The sequence below is a fragment of the Gasterosteus aculeatus genome, chromosome X (genome assembly GCF_964276395.1).
Source record: "Gasterosteus aculeatus chromosome X, fGasAcu3.hap1.1, whole genome shotgun sequence".
Taxonomy (NCBI): Eukaryota; Metazoa; Chordata; class Actinopteri; order Perciformes; family Gasterosteidae; genus Gasterosteus; species Gasterosteus aculeatus.
Window position 1 is genome coordinate 4,109,238 of NC_135698.1, and position 27,652 is coordinate 4,136,889.

At 44.2% G+C, this 27,652-nt stretch overlaps 1 protein-coding gene across 2 annotated transcripts; it reads left to right on the forward strand.

Moving 5' to 3' along the window:
* The first annotated feature begins 57 nt into the window (after window positions 1-57).
* ranbp10 (RAN binding protein 10) lies at window positions 58-27,652 on the forward strand. 2 transcript variants are annotated; one of them, XM_040162726.2, is made up of 15 exons: window positions 58-445; window positions 6,338-6,449; window positions 12,367-12,419; window positions 18,924-19,091; window positions 19,235-19,257; window positions 19,992-20,176; window positions 20,795-20,907; window positions 21,167-21,275; window positions 21,460-21,608; window positions 21,713-21,932; window positions 22,215-22,354; window positions 22,564-22,712; window positions 22,830-22,941; window positions 23,015-23,156; window positions 24,124-27,652. In XM_040162726.2, exons 1-14 carry the CDS (start codon window positions 247-249, stop codon window positions 23,143-23,145), a joined length of 1,863 nt encoding a protein of 620 aa, XP_040018660.1. In that variant the 5' UTR covers window positions 58-246; the 3' UTR covers window positions 23,146-23,156; window positions 24,124-27,652. The 2 variants fall into 2 exon arrangements, with proteins under 2 accessions (XP_040018660.1, XP_077938578.1); XM_078082452.1 differs by lacking the exons at window positions 58-445; window positions 6,338-6,449 and adding an exon at window positions 7,975-7,997.

The window sequence follows — 27,652 nt, forward strand, 5'->3', positions numbered from 1 at the left end:
AACAGCGGCGGAACTGTGTGTAGTCCTTTCCAGAGACGGCCACACTAAAGCCAGTGTGCTGCGGAACGACATTACCCAGAAGCCCCTGCTCCAGCCTACAGTTCACGCTGCTGCTTATCCGGGGATGTCACACCGCTGCTATTTTCTCCCCTCAGTCCCTCTCACTCTCAGCTTACAGCTCAAGCGCACTGACACGGGGCTTTGGATAGAAAGAAAAGGACAATACGATACACAACCGGGGCGAACATGGCAGAGCTCGCAGCGGGAAGCCTGCCGTCAGGAGATCCTGCTTTTAACTACCAGGAACACGAGCTGAACGAGCGGTTGAAGCGCCTCTACCCGGCTGTGAACGAGGAAGAGACCCCGTTGCCCCGATCCTGGAGCCCCAAGGATAAATACAGCTACATTGGGCTGTCACAGAACAACCTGCGGGTCCATTACAAAGGTTAGAGAGCTAGCTAAGTCCCGATGGTCCGAGCAAGTAGCCACAACAGCTAAGAGGGTCTCAGCTCAAATCTGTCAATGTGCTGTTGGAGAGGGGGGGTCTCTTTCACTCACATACAGTATGCGATTATGTTGATTGTGTGTGTGTGTGCGTGCGTGCGTGGATGCGCACTCCTGTTAAATCTAGTCTGAGCTGCCTCTCCTGTAACCTTGCTTTGTGTCACAAATGAGCAGAGGAATGCCCAAAGTGGGGGACAGTGAACTTGCTAACCCTGACAGTTGGTGTCACCCCCCTCCGCCCCCCACGCTGAAATTCACCTTCAACAACAAGACTCCTCTTTTTGTTTATGTGCCGTTCGTGACGTTATTTGTCCGCAGTGAAGTGTGCGTCGGACGTCCTCCACAGTTCGTACCGGACGGGGGGACACTGGCAGCAGCAGCGACGCATCGAGCTTAGCGAACTAATGGTATTTAACAAACAGGAGGCAGCTAACAGCTAACCGCTACCTCCTGAGCAGATACAGCAGTTAGCCCCGTGGCTAACGTCAGCTAACCGAGCTGTATTGGTCTTAAACAGCAGCACACGCTGGCTACAAGGTGGAAACGGGTCAAACTTGTTGTCAACACATTACGACGCAGCTCTCGCTGAGGGCAAAGCTGCGGTGGTTTAGTTTTTTTTTTTTTTTTTTTCTTCTAAGCGAGCCACCAAAAAGAGAAGGGGGAAAATGGCATTGTTTTGTTTCTCGCGTGATCTCAGTGGCGTTGTTCGAGAAGTCTTTTCCAGAATTGGTAAATATTTTGTTTTTGCCAAAGCCTGGAAGAAATCGGGTCCAACCGTTGAGGACGGTGCGTGTGCCCTGAGCTCAACAACGGTCTCGCGTCCAGCCTCCAGCGGGCAGCCAGCTCGCTTCCAACAGCTGCTGCGAGGGAGGAGGCCTGTGCGCGTTGCATTAGGCCAAATCTCCCCATCTCGTAATCAATCGGTGGGTATCGTGTCAGATTTGGGCATTTCCACAACGAGGGCAGCTCTAACGTTGCCCGTCAGGCGGCTCAATCGATCATTTATTCAGATAATCTAAACGCCGTGAGTTATAGGCCCGCCAGGCCCATCAACTGGATTAAAACACAAAATACACACGTCTTTCTAACTCCCAGATCAAAACAAGGTGGCTCTTATGAGAAGTCCTGTTCACAGCCCTTTGCCTGCCCTGTTGTTTTTTTTCCTACTAGCTCGCTCTGCATCTCAGGCAAAGTCAAATCCCCACAGAGGCACGGTGAGGCCTGCTGGCTGTTTACATCAGTGGAACATACAGAGGATGAGAGGATACAGGCCAGGCTATGAAACCCATTTTTGGAAAGCTTCTTTGGCACGAACGTAGTGACGGTCCTGCGGTTGGAGAAAGACTGGGAAGGCCTTTTTTATTTTATTGCTTCAAATCAAGACTCTCAGGCCGATTTGCCAGATATAACCCACAAATTACTGGATGCATAATGCATCAGATCCCTGCTGTTGAATTTAATATAAGCCTGCGTTCAGTTTTATCAGTCGAGTAGATATTTTGGCCGCTGCTTTGATATGTGTTGAGGATGTGACAAATCGAGGTGTGGCATAGTTATTTTTTTCCACGAGCCTTCCATTTTCATCAGTACTATTGAGACCTAGGCCGTCTATCTCGTGTTTCCCTAGCACTCGTCACCGCTGTGGCATTGGCACGGAATGATGAATGGAGCCGTGAATGTCTGCAGATAAGATGTGTCATGTCATGTTGCGGTTATTTCCGTCGGTCATTGAGTCTTTATGTCCATGAGAAATGCCCAGATTAAGTGACACTGCACAATTGTTCTGGGCTGCTGGTATAAATAGGTCTATTCTGGAGCGTGCAGGATCATTTCTCTCTCGGTAGTTTTAGCTCCTGCTCTGTTCCCTCACCCTCGTGGTTTGAATGCTATTTTGACCAGTGTGCCAATTTTTCTCTGTTCAAGGCCACACGGTGTCGACGTGGTCCTGCTGTGCACAGAGAGATTTGTTTATCCAATTCTAATAGGTACATAAATTGACACATAAACAAACATACTGACTCAGTGGAAAATCACTAATGAGGAAGTCTCATTTACAAAAAAGTGTAGGCCCTCTGGCCCATGAAGGATTTCTCTACTTTATTCTGGTCAATGAGATTTCCTCTGTACGTGTGTGTGTGTGTGTGTGTGTGTGTGTGTGTGTGCATATAGTGTTGTCTGTGCCTCTTGTAAGAAGTGATGAATGAATATATAACTAATTGAAAGTTAAATTCCATCCTGTGCGTCTCTTTTCATCGCCCTCCACAATGACCGATGTTTAGGGACTAAATCGGAATGAAAATTTAAAAAGGAACGTGAATAAAAACATGAATAGGTTTTCTGTAGCTTCATGCTGGAGAAACTGGCCTGGCACGGGAACTTTCTGGAGTCTCCGCTGCTTGCCTCCATGAAGCAAGAGACTGCCGGTGCGATCTCCATTCTGTCCAGGGTAAACATGGCAGCCACGCCAAGGAGAAAAAACAACAACAACAACAACACACATGGCTTTTTGACACTGCTGTCTGAGTCGCTAATGTTGGTTCATTAAATGAATGAATCATTAAATGTATTTTGAGATAAAACCTATTCTAACATTGCCTGGGAACAAGACAAACCCTGTTCTTTCATTCTTAATGTCTAAACAACCAAGATGGCGGCTGACGTGGAACTTTTCTGTTGAAGCTCCCGTGGGGTCAAAATTAGAACAAAGTGGACGGTATAGTTCTTGCTAAAAGAAGAGAAAATCACCTTCAATTCTCAAGCTTTTATCTAAGTCCTCTATCCTCATCGGTAAAACTACTGCTTGATGTGTAAGTAAGATATTGTTTGCTAACAACTCTTTAGGATCAGTCATATGCAAATGTATTTTTGATTGCAACTTGTTGCACTGCAGCCAAGGGGACCACGAAAATCAATTAATGCAGCTTAAGCTTTAGCAATTGTGTCAGCGCTTCATTCCAAAGCTGATAATTCACCTTCTCACGACGGGAACCGTCAGATGCTGACCCTGATCCAAACCACTCGGATGCAAAACCCTCCCCGCGTGATGTAGGTCACGGCCCGACAAAGCCACTACGTCCTCTTGACGAAATCTTACATGCAATCTTTAGATCCACAAAGAAGGTTGGACATCCTCCAGCCCTTGGCTGTGCCTTAAAGTTCTGTCCCTGTGCGAGAAAAATAAATAAATCACAAGCAGAATGACCAAGCACAAAGGAGTAATCTATTGAGAAGGTGCCTGTCGAGGTGCCAAGAGCGAAGACGGAGCTTTTGGTCCAGTTATACAAGGATCTAATTTCTCATAGGAGCAGCCCCATTGGCCCATAATCCCAGAGCTATCTCATCTGGACACCTTGCACTTGTCAGGCTCAATAAACCTCTATATCACCGTCACAAGTGAAAGGTACTGCAGATACAAAAAGCAAAATGTCTGCACTGCTAGAAATCTTTGCCATCTGCTCATTAAACTGGTGTTAGCCTTTTCTTTTCTCTTCGGCTGTATCGATTTTTCATCAAGTGAGTTCTATAGGTGGGTTGGAGAGCTATGGAACCGGATTGGGATCACATGTATTTGAAGGTTGAATTTCCAAAATGCTCGCTCATTGAATGTCGCCCGAGGACTGATCCCAAGTAATCTCTGTAATTTCACCTCAGCAGTCTGACACACTAGCAGGACACTAACCCTTTAACTAGTTTTTTTTTAACTATGTTGTTTTGTTGTAAAAAGAAAAATCACAGTTTATATCACACCCACCGAGTCAGGAAGAGAGGGTCCAGGTCCCTGTGGGAATGCTCCCAAGTGTGTAGGGTCATGAAATGGTTTAAAATGTCTTTTCATAGTTTGGTCTGTATTACTTATCTGTTATAATGATCTTTCTTTGCAACAGAAATGATAACGTGTCCATACCAAGCACCAGTAGCTAAACCATAGCCGCTTCAAGTACTAGTGTTGTTAACTGTCACCCACAGTGTAGTGGAATACATTTGTCAGTCGTTGGTGGTGGTGGTGTTTGTTGCAACCTTTGACCCTTGACCTCTAGTGGAGAGGACTGATGTCACAGCTGAAATGTGCCGGCATGTTTTGTTTGTCTATTTCAGTTAAATTTCATATGACCGTTACAATTTGGACGGCTGGTTTAGCAACCTTTTATGAAATTGGTGTTTTTTTGTCCCTAACATTTTGAATCATCTTATTTTATGTGATTTTTTTTTTTTTTTCCATGTTGACTTGTTTCAGAGTCTGTATTGTTGAGTAGGGAGACCTGCTGGCCTACCGACGACTCATTTTCACAAGAAGCAGCTAAAAATAGACTAAACCAATGTTGCTGCAACCGTCGGACCAGACAAGCGCACATGACCGTATTGTGTGTATTAATAACTCTTTGCAACTTCTAGTGCCCTTCAAATAAATGACAATGTAAGGGAACGATTGTCTGCGATTGATCTTCCGTAAACGCTGTACCTGGTGGATGAAATATGTCAAATTGAAGTTCGTCGTTTAGCTGGAGCTTTTATCCAAAGCGACTTCATTTTTAACTCATGGTTTGACATTTTTTGCCCGGGAAGTAGTTAGGGGTTAGGTGTCTTGCTCAGGGACACTTTGACATGGGACATGGGGCAGCCAGGGTTGGAACCGCCCACCTTGCGGTTCCCTCTCCACTCCATGCGGCAGAACACAACACTTGGTTTCAGGCAACTATCATATTTTGATCATAACGTTTGACCTGTATGTACCGGCGTGTGTGTGTGTGTGTGTGTGTGTTAGTAGCTGTAACCTTCACACAGCTTCAAGGTATCTGCTAACAGCCAGCTGCCTCGTTTAAGGGTACAGCCTTTCTACAACACACACACACACAGTTCACAATTACTTTATCAGAAAAGGCAGCGTCAGTCACCGGTGTGATTGCGTGTAAGCAAATGAGATGCACATGTTTACTGTAGGGCCTAGATTGCTGTTACACAACTGGATAGTCTCGATAGTCTCTCTCTCTCTCTCTCTCTCCCCACCCGAGGGATTGCATAAGCAGACATCTGAATATAGAATGAGGGCCCGTAATGGTTCTGCTTGATTCTAATTGGTCCAGAGGCCACACATTTGCCCAGCACTGCATGTAAAGTCTAAGACCTGTATGCACCCATACAAATCCATGTATTGTATGTATTTTATAATGCGCTCGTGAAAAAAGTCACCTTAGCAAAAGTACAAGGTACTAGGAGTGTTTTCTGCGCTCATTGTGCGCATGACTCATCACTGGAGGGCATTTCAGGTCGCAGTGCATCAAGTGAAATTCTTTAGATGCATCTCTTGTCTGTGGATTGATATATATGGCCCAAAGAAACAAAATATGATGAGAGAAGCTTGTTGGTGAAACAAAGGCTCTCCATGGATCACATTTATCCAACGCTAAAACAAATCAGATCAGTGGAAAACAAAACGGCAATACCAGACTTGGGTCATCGCGTGTGTCCATAGGTTAGTGCCTTTCACGGCGCATGAGTTTGAAAATGTAAAAAAAAATTTCAATAGTCCACATCCACACGTGAGGAAAAGTTTAACTGGGTCTAGCAAACCCACCTGCGGATTTCCACAATCTCAGAATTCTGTGGCATCTCATTTCTTGAGTGTTTTGGATTTCAGTTTGCAGTCTGCTTTGCCTGTGCTGGTTTTGGAATTAAACTCCGGTTTTGGGGAAACTTGTCTTGTCTGCTACAAAATCTTTCCAGACGAAGAAGCAAACACTGAAAACACATTTTCTAGAAGAGTTAACTTCTCGTATGACGTTCTGTAACGACAATGTTCATGAACGCCTTGTAATTCTCCGTCATTGTCTTGCAGGCCATGGTAAGAACCACAAGGACGCGGCGTCTGTGCGAGCCACACACCCGATCCCTGCTGCCTGCGGGATCTACTACTTTGAGGTCAAGATTGTAAGCAAAGGTCGAGACGGGTAAGCAGATCATTTTTGTTCAGACTTGATAGCGATGGCGCCGTCCTCTCAGCAGCTAACGGTAGCCTACCGCTTGTGTAGCTGCAGTAGCTAGCTAACCATCTACCTTCTATTTAGAATTTAACTGTAGAAAGTAACTGTTTCCCCGACCGTTATCAAGTGACTTTGATAACCCACATGGACACACACACACACACACACACACACACACGTGCCTTGGCAATAAAAAAAACCTGTTAATTTAGTTAATCTTTTTGTTCTTTTTTTAAAAGTATTGGTTAAGCCACCGTTTAGGCAGCGGTATTTGAAAGAAAAAAACAAACAATACCCCTACTGTTCATGTGACTGTTTAAAAGAACCTTTTAGTGTTTTTGCACTTCATGTAGTCGAGGAGTTTAGACATTATTAGGCACATTTGTCCATCGCAGTTTGGATTGTTGTAGAAAATAAGCCCTTCCGCTCAGCAAGATGATTCAGCAAGATGATTCTTTTGTAATTTGCCCACTTTATTGACTGCCTTTTTTAACTTGTGTATTTTACATCATAGAAACGAAATGTAAACCACATAAAAGGCCTCTTACCAAAAACGCATTAACTTCATGACGAGGGAACCAGAATTGCTAAAAAATAGAGACTCATTTCCATGTTTTAGGATTCTTGCAGCGCTCCGGCAACTCGGGGGACGCGTCGGCAAGCGCTCAGAATAAATTTGGGTACGCAGAGACTGTAATCATTCAACAAAAAGACTCGTTTAATGGGTAATGTTGGGAAAAGGGGGCTGGAGTCAAATACATCAAAAGGTTCTTCCCGGTCTTTGGTCCTACGTCACTCGTCCTGTGTAGACCGAGCAGAGGACAGCGGTGAAGGGATTGAGTTACATATTTTCAATGTGTCTCCTCTCCGGCTCTTGGGGACATCCCAGTCATTGTTTCATGCTGCTTCCCAGCCCTGTCAAAAGGGCTGGGCCAAAAATCCATTATTAGTATTTAGAACAGGGGTCTCAAACTCGCGGCCCGCGGGCCAATTGCGGCCCTCGGGACGATATTTTGTGGCCCCATCCTTAATATGAAAGTGTAATGTTAGTGCGGCCCGCAAGTTTTATACTGTAACCCCACTGTCAGCTGCTGTGTGGGACATGTTATGATGTTCTGGTTTCCTACTGTGTGCTTGTCCAGTGAACGTGGCATGCATGTGACTGACATGGGGGGCGGGTCGTGTGTGTCGGCCGAGGTGCAGAGAGCAGGAGGGTGAAATTCAGTTTCCTGCCCTCTTTCGCGCAGGTGATCATGTGACTAACCGTTAGCATCGCTCGTTTAATAAAGTTTTCCTTTACGACTCACACTAACAACACATGAAGCATCTGACGTCACCGACGAGCGTCTCCGTCCATTACTACGCAGCTTCGATTCACGTAACTTCACGTTTGGCTATAAAGGAATTCCACGGTCACATGACCTTAGGTCTCCCCCGCTGAGTTAAAGGAGGACTAGTGTTGTAGTCTCATTCGGACCGATCCCCCAGGGTGGGGTTCAATGACTGCTTTTGAAAGTGAGTGTTAAGTTGTGTTATTGTCGACCATGCCGTTCGGACGCTAGTCTGGCCCGCGTTCAGTTGAAGTGGGCTGCATCTGGCCCGCAGCTGATTTGAGTTTGAGACCCCTGATTTAGAAAGATTCTGACGGTATCCCGGCATGTGACGGTATCTGTTTTTCAGTAAACACATTAATTCATTGACCCGGAAAGGACCGCCGGCTACCCGAACAGCTGTTTGCCGCTCGCCGGCTGACAGGCTGGAGAGTTAGCTTGTTAGCGTGTTAGCTTGTTATGGCTGCTAGTGTTGCCACCGGAGGCTTGACAGTGTATTGTACACTACAGACAGACTTTGCAATGAATCGTTTTGTGATCTAACGTAACTTGTCGGATTTTCCAAAACCAAAGACCCTCTAAACGGACTCCGCTCGTCTCCTGGTCTCTCGTTGTTCCTCCTGTATCGCTCTTTTCCGTGTTTTCATGTAGCAACAGAGTTACTTGTTGTTGTGAGCTGTAACCAGCATGCAGGTCGGCAGGGTCATTTTTATAAATGTACAATTATTAGTGTTACAAACTGTTTATGTGTCACAAGCTGTCATGATGTGAAGTTTTACCCTGTTAAAGAGTCTTTGTTGTGGGTTTTTCATGGTTGTTATAACTATGACTCCATGTCGACACACGTAAGACAAGTAGCTCCGACCGCTGGGCTCCGTAGAGGCGTGTAAAAATAAATTCTGCCACCTGCCAAAGAGCAACATCAGTTGTTATGGCGTAACACCGGTATGAACGGTACGTGAGAAATTCAGACTGTACGGAAATCTTATACTGGTACCGTTTGAACCGGTACACCGCCCAGCCCTACCTGTCACTATGTTTCCCCTCTGATCCGGCTGATGGGCTGCAGGTGTGGCCAATGCCAGGCGCCGATGGGTTGCCGCATGTGCACTGGGTAGTACAGACCCTCTACCCCCTCCCCCAACCTGAACCTTTGGATCTGCCCCCCTGGGTAACATTGGCCTCACCCCGCTTCACCACAACTCCCTTGCATGTGCCCTATGTGGCACGTTCACTTTTTCCGTGTTGCTATTGCACAAATTTTTCTGATGCTCAAACCAAATGAAAATGGCTGATGTGATGGAATCAATAACTGCTTAGTGTTTCCCATTACCATTATATTACTCCCCGCCCCCCCCCAAATGGCACCCCTGCACTGCCTGGAAGGTCAGGTTGATTTACTTTCATTTTATTTTTAGCGTCAGATCACAACAGAAGTCCTTTATGGTTACATTTGCGTTAGAAGTATATACCTTGTTCCTTTTTATTAAACCGAATAAATAACTCATTGTATTTATCTTATTCACGCAATTGCAGCGGACGTCTGTCCCCCACTGCTCTCTAAAGACTGTAAACCAAGGGACACAACGACTAAATTATACCAAGCTATTGTTTTCATTGTGTGAAGTCTCCGTTTCACGTTCAGGTCCATGGATTGGTCGCCAACAGGAGCCAATCTCATGGCACGTACCTCCTAAGTGGACGTTCTGATTGGTTGGCACTCACGATGCAGGAGTTACAGTGAACATAACATTCAGATGTTATTGCTAGTAGCAACAAACAATAAGTCTTAAATTACATTTCAGGCTTTTTTTTTTCTCAGTTACCATAGCAATGGAGGCGGATTGCTCAGGCTTGACATTAACTTGTGTTACTGTGAAAAGTGGTACAAAAATTTGGACTTAACAAAGGGTGATCGATGAACGCCTTCGCTCTCGATTACCAAACAACAGCGTTGCTTCCGAAGCACGTGGGCCTCAGCCGTTTTTTTTACATTACATCCGTTTTTTTAGTAAGTCTAGTAAAAGACGTGACGAAACTACACCAGAAGAGGTCATTCATTTTAGGTTATTACAGACAGACTGTAGGTCTGTAATTCTGCAAAAAGTGACAATCCTCACTCGGCCAGTTTCCGTTGTTTTGATGAGGTTAGTCATTCCGGGGTCACCGTGATGATGAATTTGTGAACGTGCTTCTCAGTTTGCAGAAGAGCAAACAACTACTTATCTTGATGTGACTGTTCCAAGTCGATTACCAAATACTCACACAGAACATCCGTCGGAGCATTGTTTGTCTTGTTGCCAACATCTGCATCAGCTGTCGTGTTCTCCAAACGCTTTCCTGCCCAGCAATTTGCACCAACTGTGGTGGAAATTATGTTTAAACTAATTTCGGTGTCAGCAAAAATAGGGACGTTACAATCCAAAAGTGGTTCAGCAACATGCTCTGACCCGTCAGGACAAAAACCAGAAAACCAAGAGTGTTGAAAGTTCTCTGTAGCCGCCACAAAATGATCCAAACACAACATGCGGTTATTTCCAGAAACATACAACATTATATATGTACATGAAAAAACAGCAGAGAAGCAATGTAGAATTTTAACCGGTGGTTCTGGGTGGGTCATTTTTTAACTTAAAAAAAAAAAAAAAAAATCTGCATTTTGTAACACCGTTTTATTCTCCCTGCTTGTTCACATCTGTTTTCACAGATTGATATGCTATTGCTTGTACTCATGTTTACTCAGGTACACTCTGTGCTAACCGAATGTTTACCCTGTGATTACACGGGTCCAGGCGTTGTTTGCTCCAAGATAGCAGCCAGAATAGGTGACATCATCCCTGCTCCTGAAGCAACTGAATTAAATGAAAACATGAATACAAATGTAATTGTACTGAAAGACTCGTTACTTCCCCTTAGCTCAGGCTTTGCCAGGTACTGGCTTTTGACCTGTACACCTCCTCCTGGGAACCAAAACTCTCTTCCAGCCTCCCCGGTAATTACATGATATGCTGTTGACACTCCCCAGTTCCAGTTAAGCAGATCAGTGCAAACAGACCAAACCAGTAAGTGTGAGTGTCTGCATGTGTAACTGCGGCCTCAGCTGTAAATGGAAAGCCGTACAAATCAACTTGGTGGCTTGAGTTTAACCACCAACCGCACCGGTGTGACTCTGGGGTGATTGCACACTTCCATTAGAAATATTGTTCAACCCCTCTGTACAAATGATTGATTGGTTTTGACTGAAATTATGATGTAAATCTGAGACAAAGCATAGTCTCGCGGTATTCCTGCTATTCCTTCTACTCTTATCCAAGTTTTTTGCCATGCTAGCGGCTTTTGGGGCAATCAATCTTTGGACCTGGCTGACATTGGTCAACAACTTTACGTGCACTGTTGTGCAATTTTGTGGAGACATTCATAGTCTCCGGAGGATGAAGCCTACTGGCTTTGGTCTTTTCCTGACTTTTTGTCAAGCGGCAGGAGTGGGTCCAACTGAATCAATAAACAAGATGGTCCAGAAATTCTTTAAAAACATTCAATGTCTGCACAGCATGAACCCGTCTTTAGTGAGTTTTTTTCGTTTCAGGCAATTTTTGAGCCAAGAGATAAAATGTAACACAGATTTTGGGGTTTAGCTCAAGGAGCTTGGCACTAGACTTTTTTTTTGTCTTGTTTAAGACTGAAATAAGGAAATACCCCTCAGACAGGCCTTTCTCTGGCGTGATACTGACTTACTCCTGTCACTCTGTGTCACGGCCCTTTTACCCGTTACCTTACCCTGCGGCCACATCCGGCCTGCCGGGGCGTCCGGTTTGGCGTACCGTCAGCGCCACCCCCTCGCCGGCCGCACCGTTTGCCGGTTAGACCGTCAGTTCCGCCACCCCGTCGACCGTAATGGTCTGGCCCGCGTTTAGTCTAAGTGGGCTGCATTTGGCCCGAACCGGAAATGAGTTTGAGACACCTGCCCCAGATGTCTGAGGAAAAGGCAGGAATAACACCGTCCATCCGGCTCGGCCAAGGAATAAGTCATTGCTGGGTTTGAGTGGCGTCATCGACATGTGCCGAAGCTCGCTGAGACTTTGCCACATGCATTTTACTGACAATATTGACAACTTGTTCAATTATCCTTGTCCCATACACCCTGGACACAACCTGTTTATCGAGCCGTCATCTGTAACACCACTAACAAAGACTGTATAGTTGTTAAATGTTTAAACCTACACCGGTTTTTCCTTTTTTAGTGTTGTCCATGTCTTTTATCTTTTACATTTTTCTTGTTTTATTTGTAAAAAGAAACCGTATGCACAGTATGTGGCGAGCAAAGGTAAATGAATACGCCAGTGAAGCTGATTCTAACTGATCGTCACTCGTTGGGGATAAGAAAAGCGATCAGAGGCGGTTTATTCAAAGTTTTTCTGCCTGTCGTTGATCTGATTTATATTTCAGAGTTAACCCCACCTAAGTGGTGATACCCTGAGGTGCTTTGGGTTATGTGATTGCCGGCTGTGTAAAATCGACTTGGGTTTAAATTTTTCTTCTCATGTTGTGTGCAGGTACATGGGCATCGGCCTGTCTGCTCAGGGAGTCAACATGAACAGGCTGCCTGGTGAGTAACATGTGCATGATGTCACCATAACATAACCGGCGTGGAGATGGATAGATTATTATTACTAATAAGTCCTTGTTATATTTGTAACAAAGCTGACACTACTTTAAGGATGTTACAGTGGGGAAAAAAGGGTAGATGTGTAATATAAATTAATGAAAGGATTGTGAACCTCAACTTTCTTAATTCGTTGTTGGCCAAACGTTTCGAGCCATTTGACCCCATCGGCAAATATTAGAATCAAGCATTGGTAGTTCTGTGTGGTGGTTGGTTTACTTGAGCCTTTATGTGTGTCGTGTCCTTAAATGAACTCTCCGGACGAACAAAGGACATGTTTGATCAAAAAGTTACAATCAAAAGTATTTAATAAAGCCGAAGGCGTGGAAAAAGTCTCAGCCGAGAATTTGCCGGCTTCTGCAATCCACGCGCCACCGAGTAGTTCAATGACTACATACTTTGTCTCCTGCTTCCAACAACAAACCTCAAACAGGCCAGATTCAGGTATACATACAGATCAGAAGAAAACAAAGAACGTCTTCTGGTGCGTTCCATGTAACTAGTCATTTTGACACCTTTACTGATTATGGACACTGCATGGTGCTTTCAATGTTACCTTAGATTTTGAATGTCTCTCTGCCAATGGACATGGCGGTGCCATCAAGTATTACATTGCATGCATTTCTTTTTTAATTACATTGTTTCAAATCCTTAGCTGTACACTGATATTTCATTTTATTAATTGGAGTAAAAAAAATTTTTTTAAAGTGTCTCGCGCAAGATATTTGCTCGCTCGCGAGGTTAGTCTCTGCTCGCGCTCGAAGGTGTTTTTCTTTTTGACAGTAAGGGGGCGGAGCCAGTCACCATGGTCTCTACATCTGATTGGTTACAAACCCCGTCTTTGGATTGGCTGGAGTGATGCATTCACACAACTATAGAATCCCATTTCCGCACTAAAGAAAGGGGATAGAAAGTCGAAATTATGAGATAAAACGTTGTCAAAAAACGAACGCCCCCCTTCGGTAATCGTAGTGGACCGTAGATGACAACCAGCTACAACCATCATTTACCATCATTACCGGCACATTAAGAGCAATGCGTCCAGCTCGCAGACCGGTCCGTCAGTCTGAATCTGAATATCTAATAACTTTACCCAACTATGGAGGAGCCTGTGCATATCTTACCTCATTATTTCCATTTTCCAAAAAGTCGATCTGTATTGAAAGTTTGCAAGATATTCACAGATTTGGACTTTTTTCCGGTATTTTCCAAATACGGACCGGTCTGAGACTAAGAGCAGCCTTTTCTTCATTTAAAAGAAAAATGAATCTGTTTAATATTTTTTTTACATAGGCTACTTCCATATTGTGTTGAAATGCAAGCTGCATTGGTTCTTGCACTGTTGATAGAAAATCATATTTGTGACAGATTTTTTTTTTCTCTTTATAAAAAAAATAGAGAAGGTAATTCATCTGTTGATTTTCTTTAATTATCAAATAAAGTAGGAAGTGATTAGCAACCTCTGAGTAGCAAACTCAGATTTGAGAAAATTTAGAAAATCGAGATGCATCGATAAGTTTTATCAGTTTAGAATCGATAATCGGTTTGGAATCGGTTGATGAGGATTCTTGCAGCGCTCCGGCAACTCGGGGGACGCGTCGGCAAGCGCTCAGAATAAATTTGGGTACGCAGAGACTGTAATCATTCAACAAAAAGACTCGTTTAATGGGTAATGTTGGGAAAAGGGGGCTGGAGTCAAATACATCAAAAGGTTCTTCCCGGTCTTTGGTCCTACGTCACTCGTCCTGTGTAGACCGAGCAGAGGACAGCGGTGAAGGGATTGAGTTACATCTTTTCAATGTGTCTCCTCTCCGGCTCTTGGGGACATCCCAGTCATTGTTTCATGCTGCTTGGGCTGGGCCAAAAATCCATTATTAGGATTTAGAAAGATTCTGACGGTATCTGTTTTTCAGTAAACACATTAATTCATTGACCCGGAAAGGACCGCCAGCTACCCGAACAGCTGTTTGCCGCTTTGGAAACGGTTGACCTCTGAATCGGAATCGAATCGCGAGGTGCCAAGAGATTCCCACCCATGTTGTGGACGGATGATGTCTCCGTGTGTGAAGGCAAGATGCAGATGTGGATGAAAGGGATGAGGAGAAGTGACAAGAAGCGGATTTTGCAGACAAGTTAATGTAGCTGGAGAAGTGTTGACATGTCTGAGATGTGGGGATGAACGCAGGAGGAGAAGAGGACGTGTGGCGTTGCCATAGTGATTGGATGTGGCTGTGGATTCCTCTGTCAGCTGCAGGGAGAACATGTCTGGGCATGTCACCGAGCAGTCCTGGGCATCACTTACAGAGTGATGTTGATTTAGGCTTCCAGCCTGAACTCCGACCGCTCTATGTCAAACACTGCTTCTTCTTGAATTGATGCATTGCTTACACCAAATTATATGAATTTAATATGCATTTATATGTATATACAGGATGTTTGTGTCTTATCACAATACAACATGCTCCTACTCCAAACTTGTCGAAACTGAACTTAGTCAGCGCTCCCTGGTGTGTGCTACCGACACACCCTGTATTTCAACTACCTTCCATTTGTGTCATTTAGTAACTGACGGAGCGCAAAGAGCAAAAAAAAGTCTGCTTTTATTCACCCAGGCAACCCTGTACGTATCTCTAAGTATCTGATAACAAGGTTGCTTATTTTTCCTTACTTTTCTTACTTAACGTACGTGTCTAACTCAAGTCGCGTGTATGCGTTATGTCACAAAAGGGACATTTTCAAGAACACACCACCATCGTTTCCTCTGTGTGCCCAAGTACTTTTGTTTCTGAGCTGGGAGTGGGAATGTGGTGACGCAGCTTCTATCCTTAACATCACATGCCGAGCGCTTCACTGATCCTATACATACGACCCTTTTCGAGGGACTTTGTGTGAATGAAGTTAAACTCAGACCACTGCCAAACAGTCCACTGGTCGCATCCAGAGAACAAAGGTGCTGCTATAAAGATTTTAAAAGAAAAAGAAAACCACCCAAGCCTCTTTCAACTCATACAAACGTGCATTGTGTGGGGGCCCGTGACTGTCTGCGTTATCGTTTTGTTGGAAAATAGCTTAGAGACATTCACATGGCCGCGTCGTTTATTGCAGCAAGTTTAAAATGGATTTGGAAAAACACACTCTCTCTCACACACACACACACACACACATACGGGGACACACGTGAGCGGTTTAGTGATCCCTGATGACACGGGAGGAAGCCCAGTGGTCCCTGGAGCCTGAACGAAAAGCCTCTCCAAGCCAGTCGGATCACTGCTCTATTCTGACCAATCGTGTGGGCACCAGTTCGGCAGACTGAGAATCCACACTCTTTAACACACACACACACACACACAGGTCAATCATACTTGACACATTGAATAATGAACAAAGAGTGCTCTCCAAATGTGCTCCCTCAGTAGTTCTAAAAATGTCTGATTGCTATAGGTTTGTGATACAGATGGTCGGTGGCAGTGGTAGACAGATTACTGTGGATTGCCTTAGCTCTGACTAAATCGCTGCGTTTGTGTGCCTGTGTTTGTGTTCTAACTCTGCGGAATTATTTCTGTGTGTGTTTGTGTCCGGGATGGACTGATCTCGTCTTTTTTTTAATATATATATATATATATATATATATATATATATAATAAACAAACCAACAAATTAATTAATGTCACATTTTGATATCCATTAATTGCAATTAAAGTTAACTTTTAAGATTTATATTTCTTATAATAAAACTAACGAGTAATCACTTAAGAACCCCTTTTGCTTCCAGAACTGCCTTAATTCTTTATGGCATACTGCCAAGAAGGTGTTGGAAACATTCCTCACTGATTTTGACATGATGACATCACCCAGTTGCTGCATGTTTGCATGGAGGCCCGTGTACAGGGAACTCATTGTCATCTTACAGAAACAAGTTTGAGATGATCTGCGCTTTGTGACACTGCTGGAAGTAGCCATCAGACCATTGTTCACTGTGGTCACAAACGGCCGGAGTGTGGACGACTTTGGCGTACCGTCAGTGCCACCCCCTCGCCGGCCGTACCGTTTTATCATCTCAAACCTGCCTGCTCAATCTCCTCTGACCTCTCACATCAACAATGCATTTTCGCTCACTAGATGTTTTTTTTATTTTTCAGGCCATCCTCTTTTAAACCCTAGAGATGTTTGCGGTTCAAAATCCCAGTAGGTGAGCAGTTTGTGCCCGTCTGGCACCAACAACCACAGCGCGTTCAAAGTCACTTAAATCCCCTTTCTTCCCCATCCGGATGCTCGGTTTGAACTTCAGCGAGTCGTCTTGGCTACGAGCTGCGACCATGTGATGTCATTGGCTGATTAGGAATTTGTGTTAACAAGCAATTAAACAGCTGTGCCAAATAAAGTGGCCAATGTGTGTGTGTGTGTGTGTTTGTGTGTGACCTTATATTTCTATATGTTTGTGTGTATCCCTAACAGTATAACGTTCTCCACTGCTGACCTCTGTGTCTGATCCTGCTGTGGAGGCCTGCCCATTTCATTAGCATGTTGGACCAGTGAGCCCGGCTTTAGAGGCAATATCCGTGTCAGCAGATTAATCTAATAGCTCACCACAAACACACACGCACTCGCACACACATAATGCATGGAGAGACAGCACAGTAGACGCTCAAGTTCAAAAGGAGGCGCCACATGACACGGAAACGGGTCCCCACATTTAGGCCTCAGGTTAATACTTATCACATGCTCGCATACGAGTGTTCATCTCATATCGTGGCTGGACCACGACCTACTTTTGCTAACCCCGCTTTGCGTTTTTGGCAACGGCGGGCGGCCTGGGATTTGAGGGGAGGGACCACGCCGGGGCAGCAGCGAGCTGAGACTCTGTGTGACTCGGAGTCCCGCCTCATTGTCAGCACTTTGTGGATCCAGAATGGATGTTCTTACATCCATGCTTTGGTTTCTGTTGTGTTGCATTCAAAGAGGGATTAAAGTGATTTCTGCTTATGCTTGTGTTTCGTCTTCAGGGGGACATACAGAGATGTGTCTGCTGTCAGTGTAGCTCCGTTGGACAGATACGTGTATTCATATTTGGGGCATTTGAGTTGAAACTACACATTTGCTCGTGTTGTGACTACTGGGCCGTCTTCTTTTTTCCTCAGAGGTTCTTTTATCAGTGAGAAAACATGGTTAATGTTAAGTACACAGATATAAAATCAGAGCAGTGAATGTACTTATGAGAGCTCCCTCACGTTTGATAACTCAAATAGCAGTGGTTTCTTTTAATGCAATGTTTTGGTGATTTTTAAAGTTTCCCTTCAAATCCTAAAGGAGTATATGATGTTGGACTTAATATATTGGTGTAATATGGGGGCAAGGCCAGGGCAAGCCTGGCTCCCTAAGTGACACCTCTAAGGAACATGTTATACTGTAGCTTGTTTGAAATTACAATTAAATTATTTCTGTTCCTGACTTTAATAATGGATACATCAACTCTGTAGGCCTGTATACAAATTGTTTAAATGGTGCAACCTTTGAACAGTGTTTTCTTCCCTAATGTCTCTTTTCTGTGAGACGTCTTCAAGTGAAACTAGAAGAAAACTAGGATTATTCCCATCATTTGTCCTGTGAATCTCACAGCTCTGCTCAGGCAAAACTAAACTTACAAACACACTTTTTTCTAAATGAAGTCTTGTACCTTTTTGAGTGACAAAAGCCTGCCGCTTGTATTTTTACAGATATTTAATTGCCAAAAAGCATTGATCTCGCTAGCAACTGGTTTTAGTGTCTTTTTTTTAAGAAAGGCAATTCTACTTGCTGCAGTAGGAAAAGCACAGATGTCAATAATAAAACAAATTATTAAATTTTCCATTGTTGATGTTAGTAGATGGCGCTATTGTTAGACACACGAGGGCCTCCACTACAAGGACAAGTAAAAATGTCTGCTTTAAAAAATACCCTTCCCTCATAGTCTTGTTTTTAATTCGTACCAAAAGAACTCCTTTATTTCCAGATAAACTCCTTGAAAACTAAGCGAAACGCTTAGTCTGCTTGAATAAATACAGCTCAGTTACAGGCGTCGACAACAATTCATGACCTCCTCCTTCTCCTGTTGGCAGTGACTCACCAGCTTGTTTGCATAGAAGCGATCCGCCTGCTGGTCACCCATGGCACTGCTGTGTGTGTGTGTGTGTGTGTTTTCCCTCTGGGACGCCCTGCAGGCAACGGCAGTCGATGAGTAACTGTCTCCCCTCCTTCACCAGCAACTTCCGCCTCAGATGCTGCGCTGGTTCTTAGAAGCTGTGTTCATGGCGAGCAGCTCTCACTCGATGTCTGAAATAGGGGGCAGACTAATGCTGTGAAGCAACACGCTGAACTCCTGCACCTCTGTTGTCAGTCACAGGGGCTCGGCCTTCATTTGCAATTTCTTCGAGTGTAAAAGAAGGAAACTCACCCTGCTCACTGTTTCAGGATGGGACAAGCACTCGTACGGCTACCACGGAGACGACGGCCACTCCTTCTGCTCCTCCGGGACCGGCCAGCCGTACGGCCCGACCTTCACCACGGGGGACGTGATCGGCTGCTGCGTTAACCTCATCAACAACACTTGCTTTTACACCAAAAACGGCATCAGTTTAGGTCGGCGCAACACGTGGTCTCCCTGGACATGAATTGATTACAGTTGTGTGACAGATACAGTAGCGTTGTGTCTGCTACAGCTTCATCTATAGCTGGAAATCCTCATGTTTCACTAATAACAGTTTGTCCCGTTTGTCCCTCAGGTGTAGCATTTACAGACCTCCCTGTAAGTATCATCATATCTTCATCTCAGAAGTATGCAAATTTAACTTGCTTTCTTTTTCTCAGTTCAGAGTTTTGATTGTGTAGCATTCGGCAGCCATGAAACCACTCAAATCTGTACCGGTTTGCTTCTGGAGAAAAAGCCAAAATATGAATTCAGCTATATTAGTTTTCTGCACTTTGAGCTAATGATTATTGTTGTTATTAATATTATTCTAGATTAAACACAAGTGTAGCTGTAGAGACAATGACAATACATGGATGGTTTTCATATTCTACATGCGTGTCCGCGACTAATTGCAGCTTGTGTTTGCAGTCGGTTTGGTAACCAACCTTTTCGTGTCCAGTGGAAGAAAGAAAACATTGTAAAGCCCAAACATCCACTTAAACAGTTTACCGGGCAAATGTTCTATTCTTAAAAAAAAAACAAGAACTCAAAATCACAGTTGTCGACCTAACCAGCATTTATGGTTTCATAGCCTGTCGGTGTTTTTTGTTCATTCTAAAATAGTCCATCTAAAACAGTATGTACTCACTGACCGCAGCCTAACAATAATCACACTTGAAAGAAAGTTGTGAGGCTTAGGCACAAAGTTCATTTTTGCATTTCAAGTATCCTTTAAATGGCATGTTTTTATATTTTGCGGATCATTTGCAAGCGTCCCACTTCATGTAAGCTAACGAAACTTAGCTATCTCATAATAACCAGACACGCACTCTTTGTACACCCTCTACCAGCCCAACTTGTACCCCACCGTGGGGCTGCAAACTCCGGGAGAGATCGTAGACGCCAACTTTGGCCAGCAGCCGTTTGTCTTCGACATCGAGGACTACATGAGCGAATGGCGAGCCAAGATCCACGGCATGATCGCCCGCTTCCCCATCGGAGAGCGGCTGGGCGAGTGGCAGGCTGTCCTGCAGAAGTAAGCTTTAGTCACCGCCGCTCGCTGAACACACACACACACACACATCCGTGTTGCTGTTGAGTGAGTTTATCTGAAAGCCTTTGGGATGACGGCTCAGAGCAGCTGTTCCAAAGAGCTCCGCTCCTGTCAAAAATCTATTAAGAAAGCGTCGCTGTTGCGCTGGGTGACACATTCCCTCATTACCTTGAAGATTGGCACCGTAATTTATTTTGATTAAATCCCACTTACACCTTCCTGTTGCTGTAAATACTTATCAGATCTCCAAAATTTGGATTAATCCACTGCGGAAAATACTCCCCAACAACTGCACCATTTACCAATGTGGGAGTGAGGTTTGCTGAACTGTGCTTGGACATTTCAATCAATGTTTAAGGATGAAACTCTTCGTCTGTGGGCTTTAAAAAAAAATAATGCTAATAAGAAAATTAGCATTGTTTGTCGCCAATAGGAACCAGTGTGCTCGGGGCCGAAAGCCACAGTCAGGAAGCCTTAGAGACGGACTTACTCACCGTTGATGGGATCAACAACAACAACATGAATATAGAACACGCAAACTCATCCTCTTTAAGAAATTCAACCTTTAACCATTTGCCTTCCGTTATGTTCCGTCTCCAGTATGGTGTCTAGCTACCTGGTGCATCATGGGTACTGTGCCACCGCTACAGCCTTCGCCAGAGCCACAGAGACTCTGATACAAGAGGACCAGACGTCCATAAAGAACAGACAAAGTGAGTGAACCAACCGACCACGTCCGTATTGTGACGTCACTCAACGTGCCCCGGGCAGCTGCCCGCCTTTACAACTTTTCTTAGTCAAATATTACATTTCCACTATCCATATATCTGACTTGCCCCACATTTTTTTAATATCCCGTCATTTTAAAAAGGAATTCTCTCAGTGTTTGATGACTCGGTGGCCTCTGCTGTCTGAGTCGGTTCCTCTTGATCATGTCGCCGTGAATAGCCCCGTGTCTCTTCGGTCCGATAGGAATACAGAAGCTGGTGCTGGCAGGACGGGTGGGCGAAGCCATAGAGGCCACTCAGCAGCTTTACCCCACCCTCTTAGAACACAACCCCAACCTACTCTTCATGTTGAAGTAAGTCAGTGTTTGGAGATGGAGGGCAGGGTGGAGGTGCTGTATGAAACCGTGAGGCCGAGCGTTGATCGTTTCCCCTTGAGAAACTCGCTACCTCTCGCTTTTGATCATTTATTTGAATCCGCCATTGTGACGTCAGTGTGCCTCTCCTCCTTTTTTTCTTTTTAAAAAAATTTTTTTTTAGGTGTCGTCAGTTCGTGGAGATGGTGAACGGCACAGACAGCGAGGTCTGCTGCTTGAGCATTCGCTCCCCCAAGTCACAGGACAGTTACCCGGGCTCCCCCAGCCTCACCCCCCGCCACGCAGCCGGCAACACGCACCTGCACGCCGCAGGTACACATGCTCACCGCCGCTACGCCTCTGGTCTATTTTTAAGACCAACAGATCGACAACGATGGAAACAACGTGTTCTTTTTTCAAAAAAATCCGACTTGCAGGAGCCGACAGCCCGACCTGCAGCAACGGCGTGACCCCCCCCTCCAAGTCAAAGAGCCACGGCTCCACCGGCGGCGTCAAATACGCCAGCGTGTCGTCCTCCTCCGCCTCTGCCTCCTCCTCCACCTCCTCCTCCCCGTCCTCCGTCAACTACTCAGAGTCCAACTCCTCCGACTCCACGAAGAGCCAACCACACAGCGCCAACAGCACCCAGGAAACCAGGTAGGGAGCGGCGGAGCCCACAGCGGACATGCAACACGAGTGGAGCATAAAGCAATGGATCATTGAAGGAGCCACAGACACCTCCAGTCTGTGTGCTCGGTCGGGTCGTCTTGCTGATTTGAAATGGGTGGGGCGCGGTTGATAATCTGTGACATCGCATCGTTTTCGGCAAGCCAATGTTCACCCACGTTCGTCAACCTGGGGCACTTTGCGTACAAAGTGACTAGGCCCACGAAGAGCTGTGCCTCGGTTGACAATCCAAAATTGTGTGTGCGTGTTTAGCGACAGTGAGATGGAGGTCGAAGCAGAGCACTATACCAATGGCGTCGTCGAGGGCTCCTCGGCGCGAATCATGAACGGCACGTACAAACACGAAGAAATCCTTCAACCTGATGACAACAGCATTGGCAACGGGGTCACAGGTAAATTCTCACACACACACACACATCTACACTCTGCATGTAGCATATTTGCAGAATCATGAATATTTGATGTTGTTTTTCTCCTTTCACCTCTTGTTTCACTCATTATTTTCCCTCCTTTTGAAGAACCTTTGTGTGCTTTGCTGTGTACCCTCCTTTTTAAAATGTTCCGCGTGTCTATTTTAACTGCGCGTGTCTGTTGCCTGCAGATGAGAGTTGCAGTAATGGCAGACAGCTGTGTGGAGGGAACCAGGCAGCCACAGAGAGGATGATCCAGTTTGGACGGGAGCTGCAGATGCTCAATGAACAGCTGTGCCGCGAGTACGGCAAGAACGCCACGCACAAGAAGATGTTACAGGTATACACACACATATAGAGAGAGGGGAGTGTGTGTAAAAATAAAGTAGACCTTGACCCAAACAACAGCATCTGTATTGATATGGGCCGTGTGTGTCTGTCCACCCTGTATGTGTAGGATGCATTCAGCCTGCTGGCGTACTCGGACCCGTGGAACTGCCCCGTTGGCCAGCAGCTAGACCCGACCCAGAGAGAATCCCTCTGCTCCGCACTCAACAGCGCCATACTGGGTAAAGAGCAAACGCCATTCAAACTGTGACTCTCGTGTGGCTCCCTTGCCTGACCGCGTTTTCCCCACTCCAGAGTCCCAAAATCTGCCCAAGCAGCCTCCGCTGATGTTAGCGCTCGGCCAGGCCACTGAGTGTGTTCAGCTCATGGCCCGGGTCCGGTCCGGCTCCTGCTCCTTCGCCAGAGTAGACAACTTTTTGCACTAGCCCAGGTCCAGGTGAGTGAGTTAATGTGTTGTAAAGTAATTGAGCTTTCAGCCTTCAGACCAGGCGCCCTGCTGCCTGCGTTCTCCCCCCCCCTTGCTGTGGAGATTCACAAAGGTGGACAAAATAACTGACTGTCCCAGTATGACCGTTTTAAATAAGTACATTTTGAATATAGTTTTAAATGAATCATTTCACTAAAACTGAAACGGAACCTGGAAGTTAGCCCCCTGGATCAGTAATTAGCTATTTGCTTCTTGGGCAATTTTCCAGCAAACCCAACAGGCTGTTCATCTGCAGTAACAACCATCACGTGTTACTTATTACTACGTATTCATTTAATGACGCAGGACAGGACAGATAAAGGATTTCGTTGTAGGTGTATTTTTATTTATTTATTTTATTTTTATTTTGCCGTTGCTTGGGTCGCAGAGAGGGGGATCCCAAATGTTTCCTCCAGTTGTTTTTTGGGAAGTGAAACAATAACGCTTGATCTTCCTCATGATAGTCCTCAGTAAACACTGCTCTTAGATTCTTTAAAGAAACGAAATCCCTTTTATTTTTGTAGTTGCTGTAGCTTGTGTTCACAGCCTGGCTACGTATCCACAAGTGTCTCCATGTGGCTAAAAAAAACTAGGTTCACGTTACCTGAATCTCTACTGCAGACGTGACCTCAATTAAGAAAATACGATCTACAATGAAATATATCAGTGTCCTGTTAGTATTAAATGTTATTTTGTATAAATGACCACTCTCCATTCATTATGTTCCTACAAGGAGTTACATTTATGATAAAATATTTAGTTGGCACATTTTACACTGGTCATATGGTGCATGAGGTAAAGGAACTACAATTACTAACTTGAAATGAAAATACCAAAACGTCACATCACCACTGTGCAGCAATATGACCGCAAGCTGTTTGTAATCATGCTACATTCCTTCATTTCCTTGCTTAGATGACTACCCGTCTCTCCACAGGTTAATGTTAAGTGGCACCGAGAGAAGACATGTCCAGCAGATAGTTGTCATGGCGACAGAGGAAAGAGCATGCGTGTGATTGGTGTGTTTGGCTGTCCATCAGACCGAACAAGTGGCACAGCCAGAGGAGGAGAGCAGCAGAGAAGAGGGCTTCCTTTTTAATTTAGTATTATCAAACAAAGAAATGTGTGACACTATTTAAGATCATTTATTATTATTCTGTTTATCTAGTCATTTTTATAGTTCTTTATTTTTTTGTCAGTTTGTTACAAACAAATTGTGAACGCCCTTTTTATTTTCTCTTCTATTTTTACATGGATGGATTTTAATTTCCTGCGATCAGTATTTTACTCGCGTTGATGTTCACCATATCACCGGCATCAATACCATCACCAAGCTACCACCGTGACCCACAAGACTGTAGGTCAGCTTTGCAAACCCCCGAGACATATTAACATCGTCTTAGATAAGATGCAAACGACAAAGATTTGTTTATCCTCCTAAAGTACTCAGTGCATTCGTGTCTTGAAATAAATTGAACCGGGCCGAGCAAACGGGCTCAGCATGAACAAAAAAACACCATTAGTGGTTTGGAGCAGATCAGGAGGTCCAGTCAAGCCTGATTCCGTACAATAATAAACACTGCTGCTGATATTAAACTAATGAATGGATTTATGTGAGAGAAAAAAATAAATCCACATACTGCTTTTCTATTGGTCACAGTAAAAAAACATCTTTGTAAGAAAACATAATTGAAGGGCCTCTGTAGTAACCAGGGGTTGATGGATGAAGAAACCGTTTACCCCTAAAGTCTAAATGATATACTTTTCTTCTTACCGACAGTGCTGTTAGTTAATCTGGTTTTAGTTGCTGAGTGTTTGATATATCGGCCTTCATGATCTTGTGGTTTCGCATAAATAGAATGGGACTTGATGACACTTTCTTTTTTTCAGCCAAAACTATACCCCCCAAACGCAAGTTTTTTTTTTTTAGACCAGTGCTGTATAGTCCCATTATAGGGGGGAGAATGTGGACATCTCTACTGCAACTATCTCCAATCCTCAGCAACTAACACCAAAACAACCTAGACTAATAAATAGCCTGACAGGTAATGTGAAACATATGTGTCTCTGATGTGGGGGGAGAATTTTCCCTTTTTAAATTGGAAAATAAAGGTGCCGGAACCTTAGTTTTACTGTAACGACCGATCCGCACCAGCTGCATTTAGAACACCTGTTATTTCGGTTGCCAGAGTAAAGAAAATCTGTACCAAAGGCAGACTAACAAGCGCAGCTTGTGGACTGAAGTCGCTCCTGAGAATTTCACTACCACAGTTTCCTTTTTTTTTTTTTTTTTTTTTTTTTTTTCATTACCCACAGCCAGACTTGTCCTTTCCATGGACAATTAGAATTTCAAAGAAACGAATGGAATTATTTGACGATGCGAAGCGTTTTTTATTTTATGGTGAGTGATAATTGGCTTAGTTTTTCTTTCACTTGTGGCGCTTGATGTCAAACCCCTCTCAGGTTGTGAAAACCACCTGTGCGTAATGGAAGAAGGTGTTGTTTATTCCACTCAGATCCCTCTTGTTTTTTAACATCCATAAACTTGACTTGATTATTGTGTAGCCCCACTTTGTAAGTTTGTCCAGGAGTGTCTTTCAGTATGTCCAAAACAAAGATGTAAAAACCCAATTTTTCTATTGACCCAGGTTCGCTGCTGACCACTATGAGATTTAACCACATTGCTCCTGATTTGGGGTCTGACCAATGACAGAAAAACGTCCCAACTATCACTTCTAGGCCTTCGACAGCATGAAATCACAGCTACAGCCTCCTTTGTCAACCACTACTGGTTGTCAACCCCAAATTGTCTGATATTAAATGAATAAATATGACTATGAAATAAATATATGAATAAAGCAATGCATTGTGAAGTAATTAAATTACATATGGTGGTCTATTCAAAAGGCCCCCTTTCAAATGTCTTCTCCCCCAGTGCCCCCTGTTCAACAACTGCTATCAAAATGTAGGCAGCTAGCTCCCAGTAGAGAAGTTACTCGCTAGCAGCTAACCAACCAGCTAGTTAGTCATTTTGAATCAACCAATTAGCTGTTGCTGCTCATAAACACAGTCAATGGGAAGCGAGCTTTGTTTTGATCTAGCTTAGCAAGACTTTATCACATATGCTACCTACTAACCTAATGCTAACCTAGCCAGCAGAGCAGCTAGGTTAGCTTACGGGGGTTAGGGATTTTATTGCGCAGCTCCAAAGCAAAGAGCGGGTGTTCGCGGCTATCATTAGTTAATTCAGAGTTACTTATTCACTTATTGTTCCTCAGTGCGCAGAAACATTTAAGAGGTCTTAGTTAGCAACATCCCGTTGGGCTGAGTTGGGTTTTGGAAAATGTATTGAATTTTTACAGTTTATTGGCTCTTATATGTTCATTAGATTATTTAGTTCATTATATTGTGGTTATTTATTAAGTATTTGAGTTTAATATTGAGTTAATGATTTTGACATGACAACTTTCACAACTTTCTGTCTCTGTATTTAATCAGAGGATTGTTCTTTGCAAAGAGTAATCGCACTGTACTTCGCCCTAATCGTATAATTTGGATTTTGATTACAAAGACTTTTGTTTTGTTCCATCCCTTAACTTTCTGTGAAACATTGTGAACAACTTTTGTTTTTACACCAGATTTATTTTCTACCAGATAGCACTGATTTACTGTTATCGGACTCGTGGCCAGCTGTCACTTTCAGCTGCTTTGTTATGACCTGGCAAATATCTGGTGCAGTCAACATCAAGTGTAAAATTCCGTTTATAAGATCGTGTCCTTCTGATGTAGAGAAACATGGAATAATATGTGGGGGTTACTACAGGATATACGTATGTTCACACTTACCAAGCTGGTTTTTATGAAGACCCTCTGCTATAATAGGAACTATTTTATAATATCCACACACATAGCACACATTTGACAACATCTGCTTATTCAGCTGTGAAGGACTTCTGTTACACACACACACACACGCACACCTTTACATGGACGAACAACCTCTGTTGCACACCTGTAGGGAACAAGCCTCCCAGCTGTCCTTTGTGTTTGAGTCTGGGCTGCGTCTCAGCACTGTTACCACGCACCCTTCCTCTCACCCCTGCATAGACATAACCACTGATGTGATCAGCGTTTGTTTTAAGGAAAGGAGGGATTTGAGCGGCTTTCGGAAGTTGGCCCGGGGCCTCTTGAAGCCACATGGACTTCCCCCGAGAGGCCGGAGAAATGGATCGAGGCATCGCGGATGAGCTGTGCACAATTGACTTATCATTTTGATTTCATATTTTGACTTTTGAGTTTTAGCAAAAATTAAAATTGTGAATAAGTTACCCTCTACTTAGCATGACTTTTAAAACAATATTTAAAAAAAGGAAAACAAAACAATGTATTGGAAACATGTTAAAGAAATATTGTATTCTGTTTAATTTTGACAGAATTATTTTTATTAAAATACATCCATAAGCATA

What these genes read in the sequence shown, in the direction of transcription:
- ranbp10 (XM_040162726.2), top strand. Translation starts at nt 247, where the DNA reads ATGGCAGAGCTCGCAGCGGGAAGCCTGCCGTCAGGAGATCCTGCTTTT. An exon ending in TAGCATTTACAGACCTCCCT is followed by an intron (nt 19,258 to 19,991) that starts GTAAGTATCATC and finishes ACCCTCTACCAG; the next exon opens with CCCAACTTGTACCCCACCGT. An exon ending in GTCCATAAAGAACAGACAAA is followed by an intron (nt 20,908 to 21,166) that starts GTGAGTGAACCA and finishes TCGGTCCGATAG; the next exon opens with GAATACAGAAGCTGGTGCTG.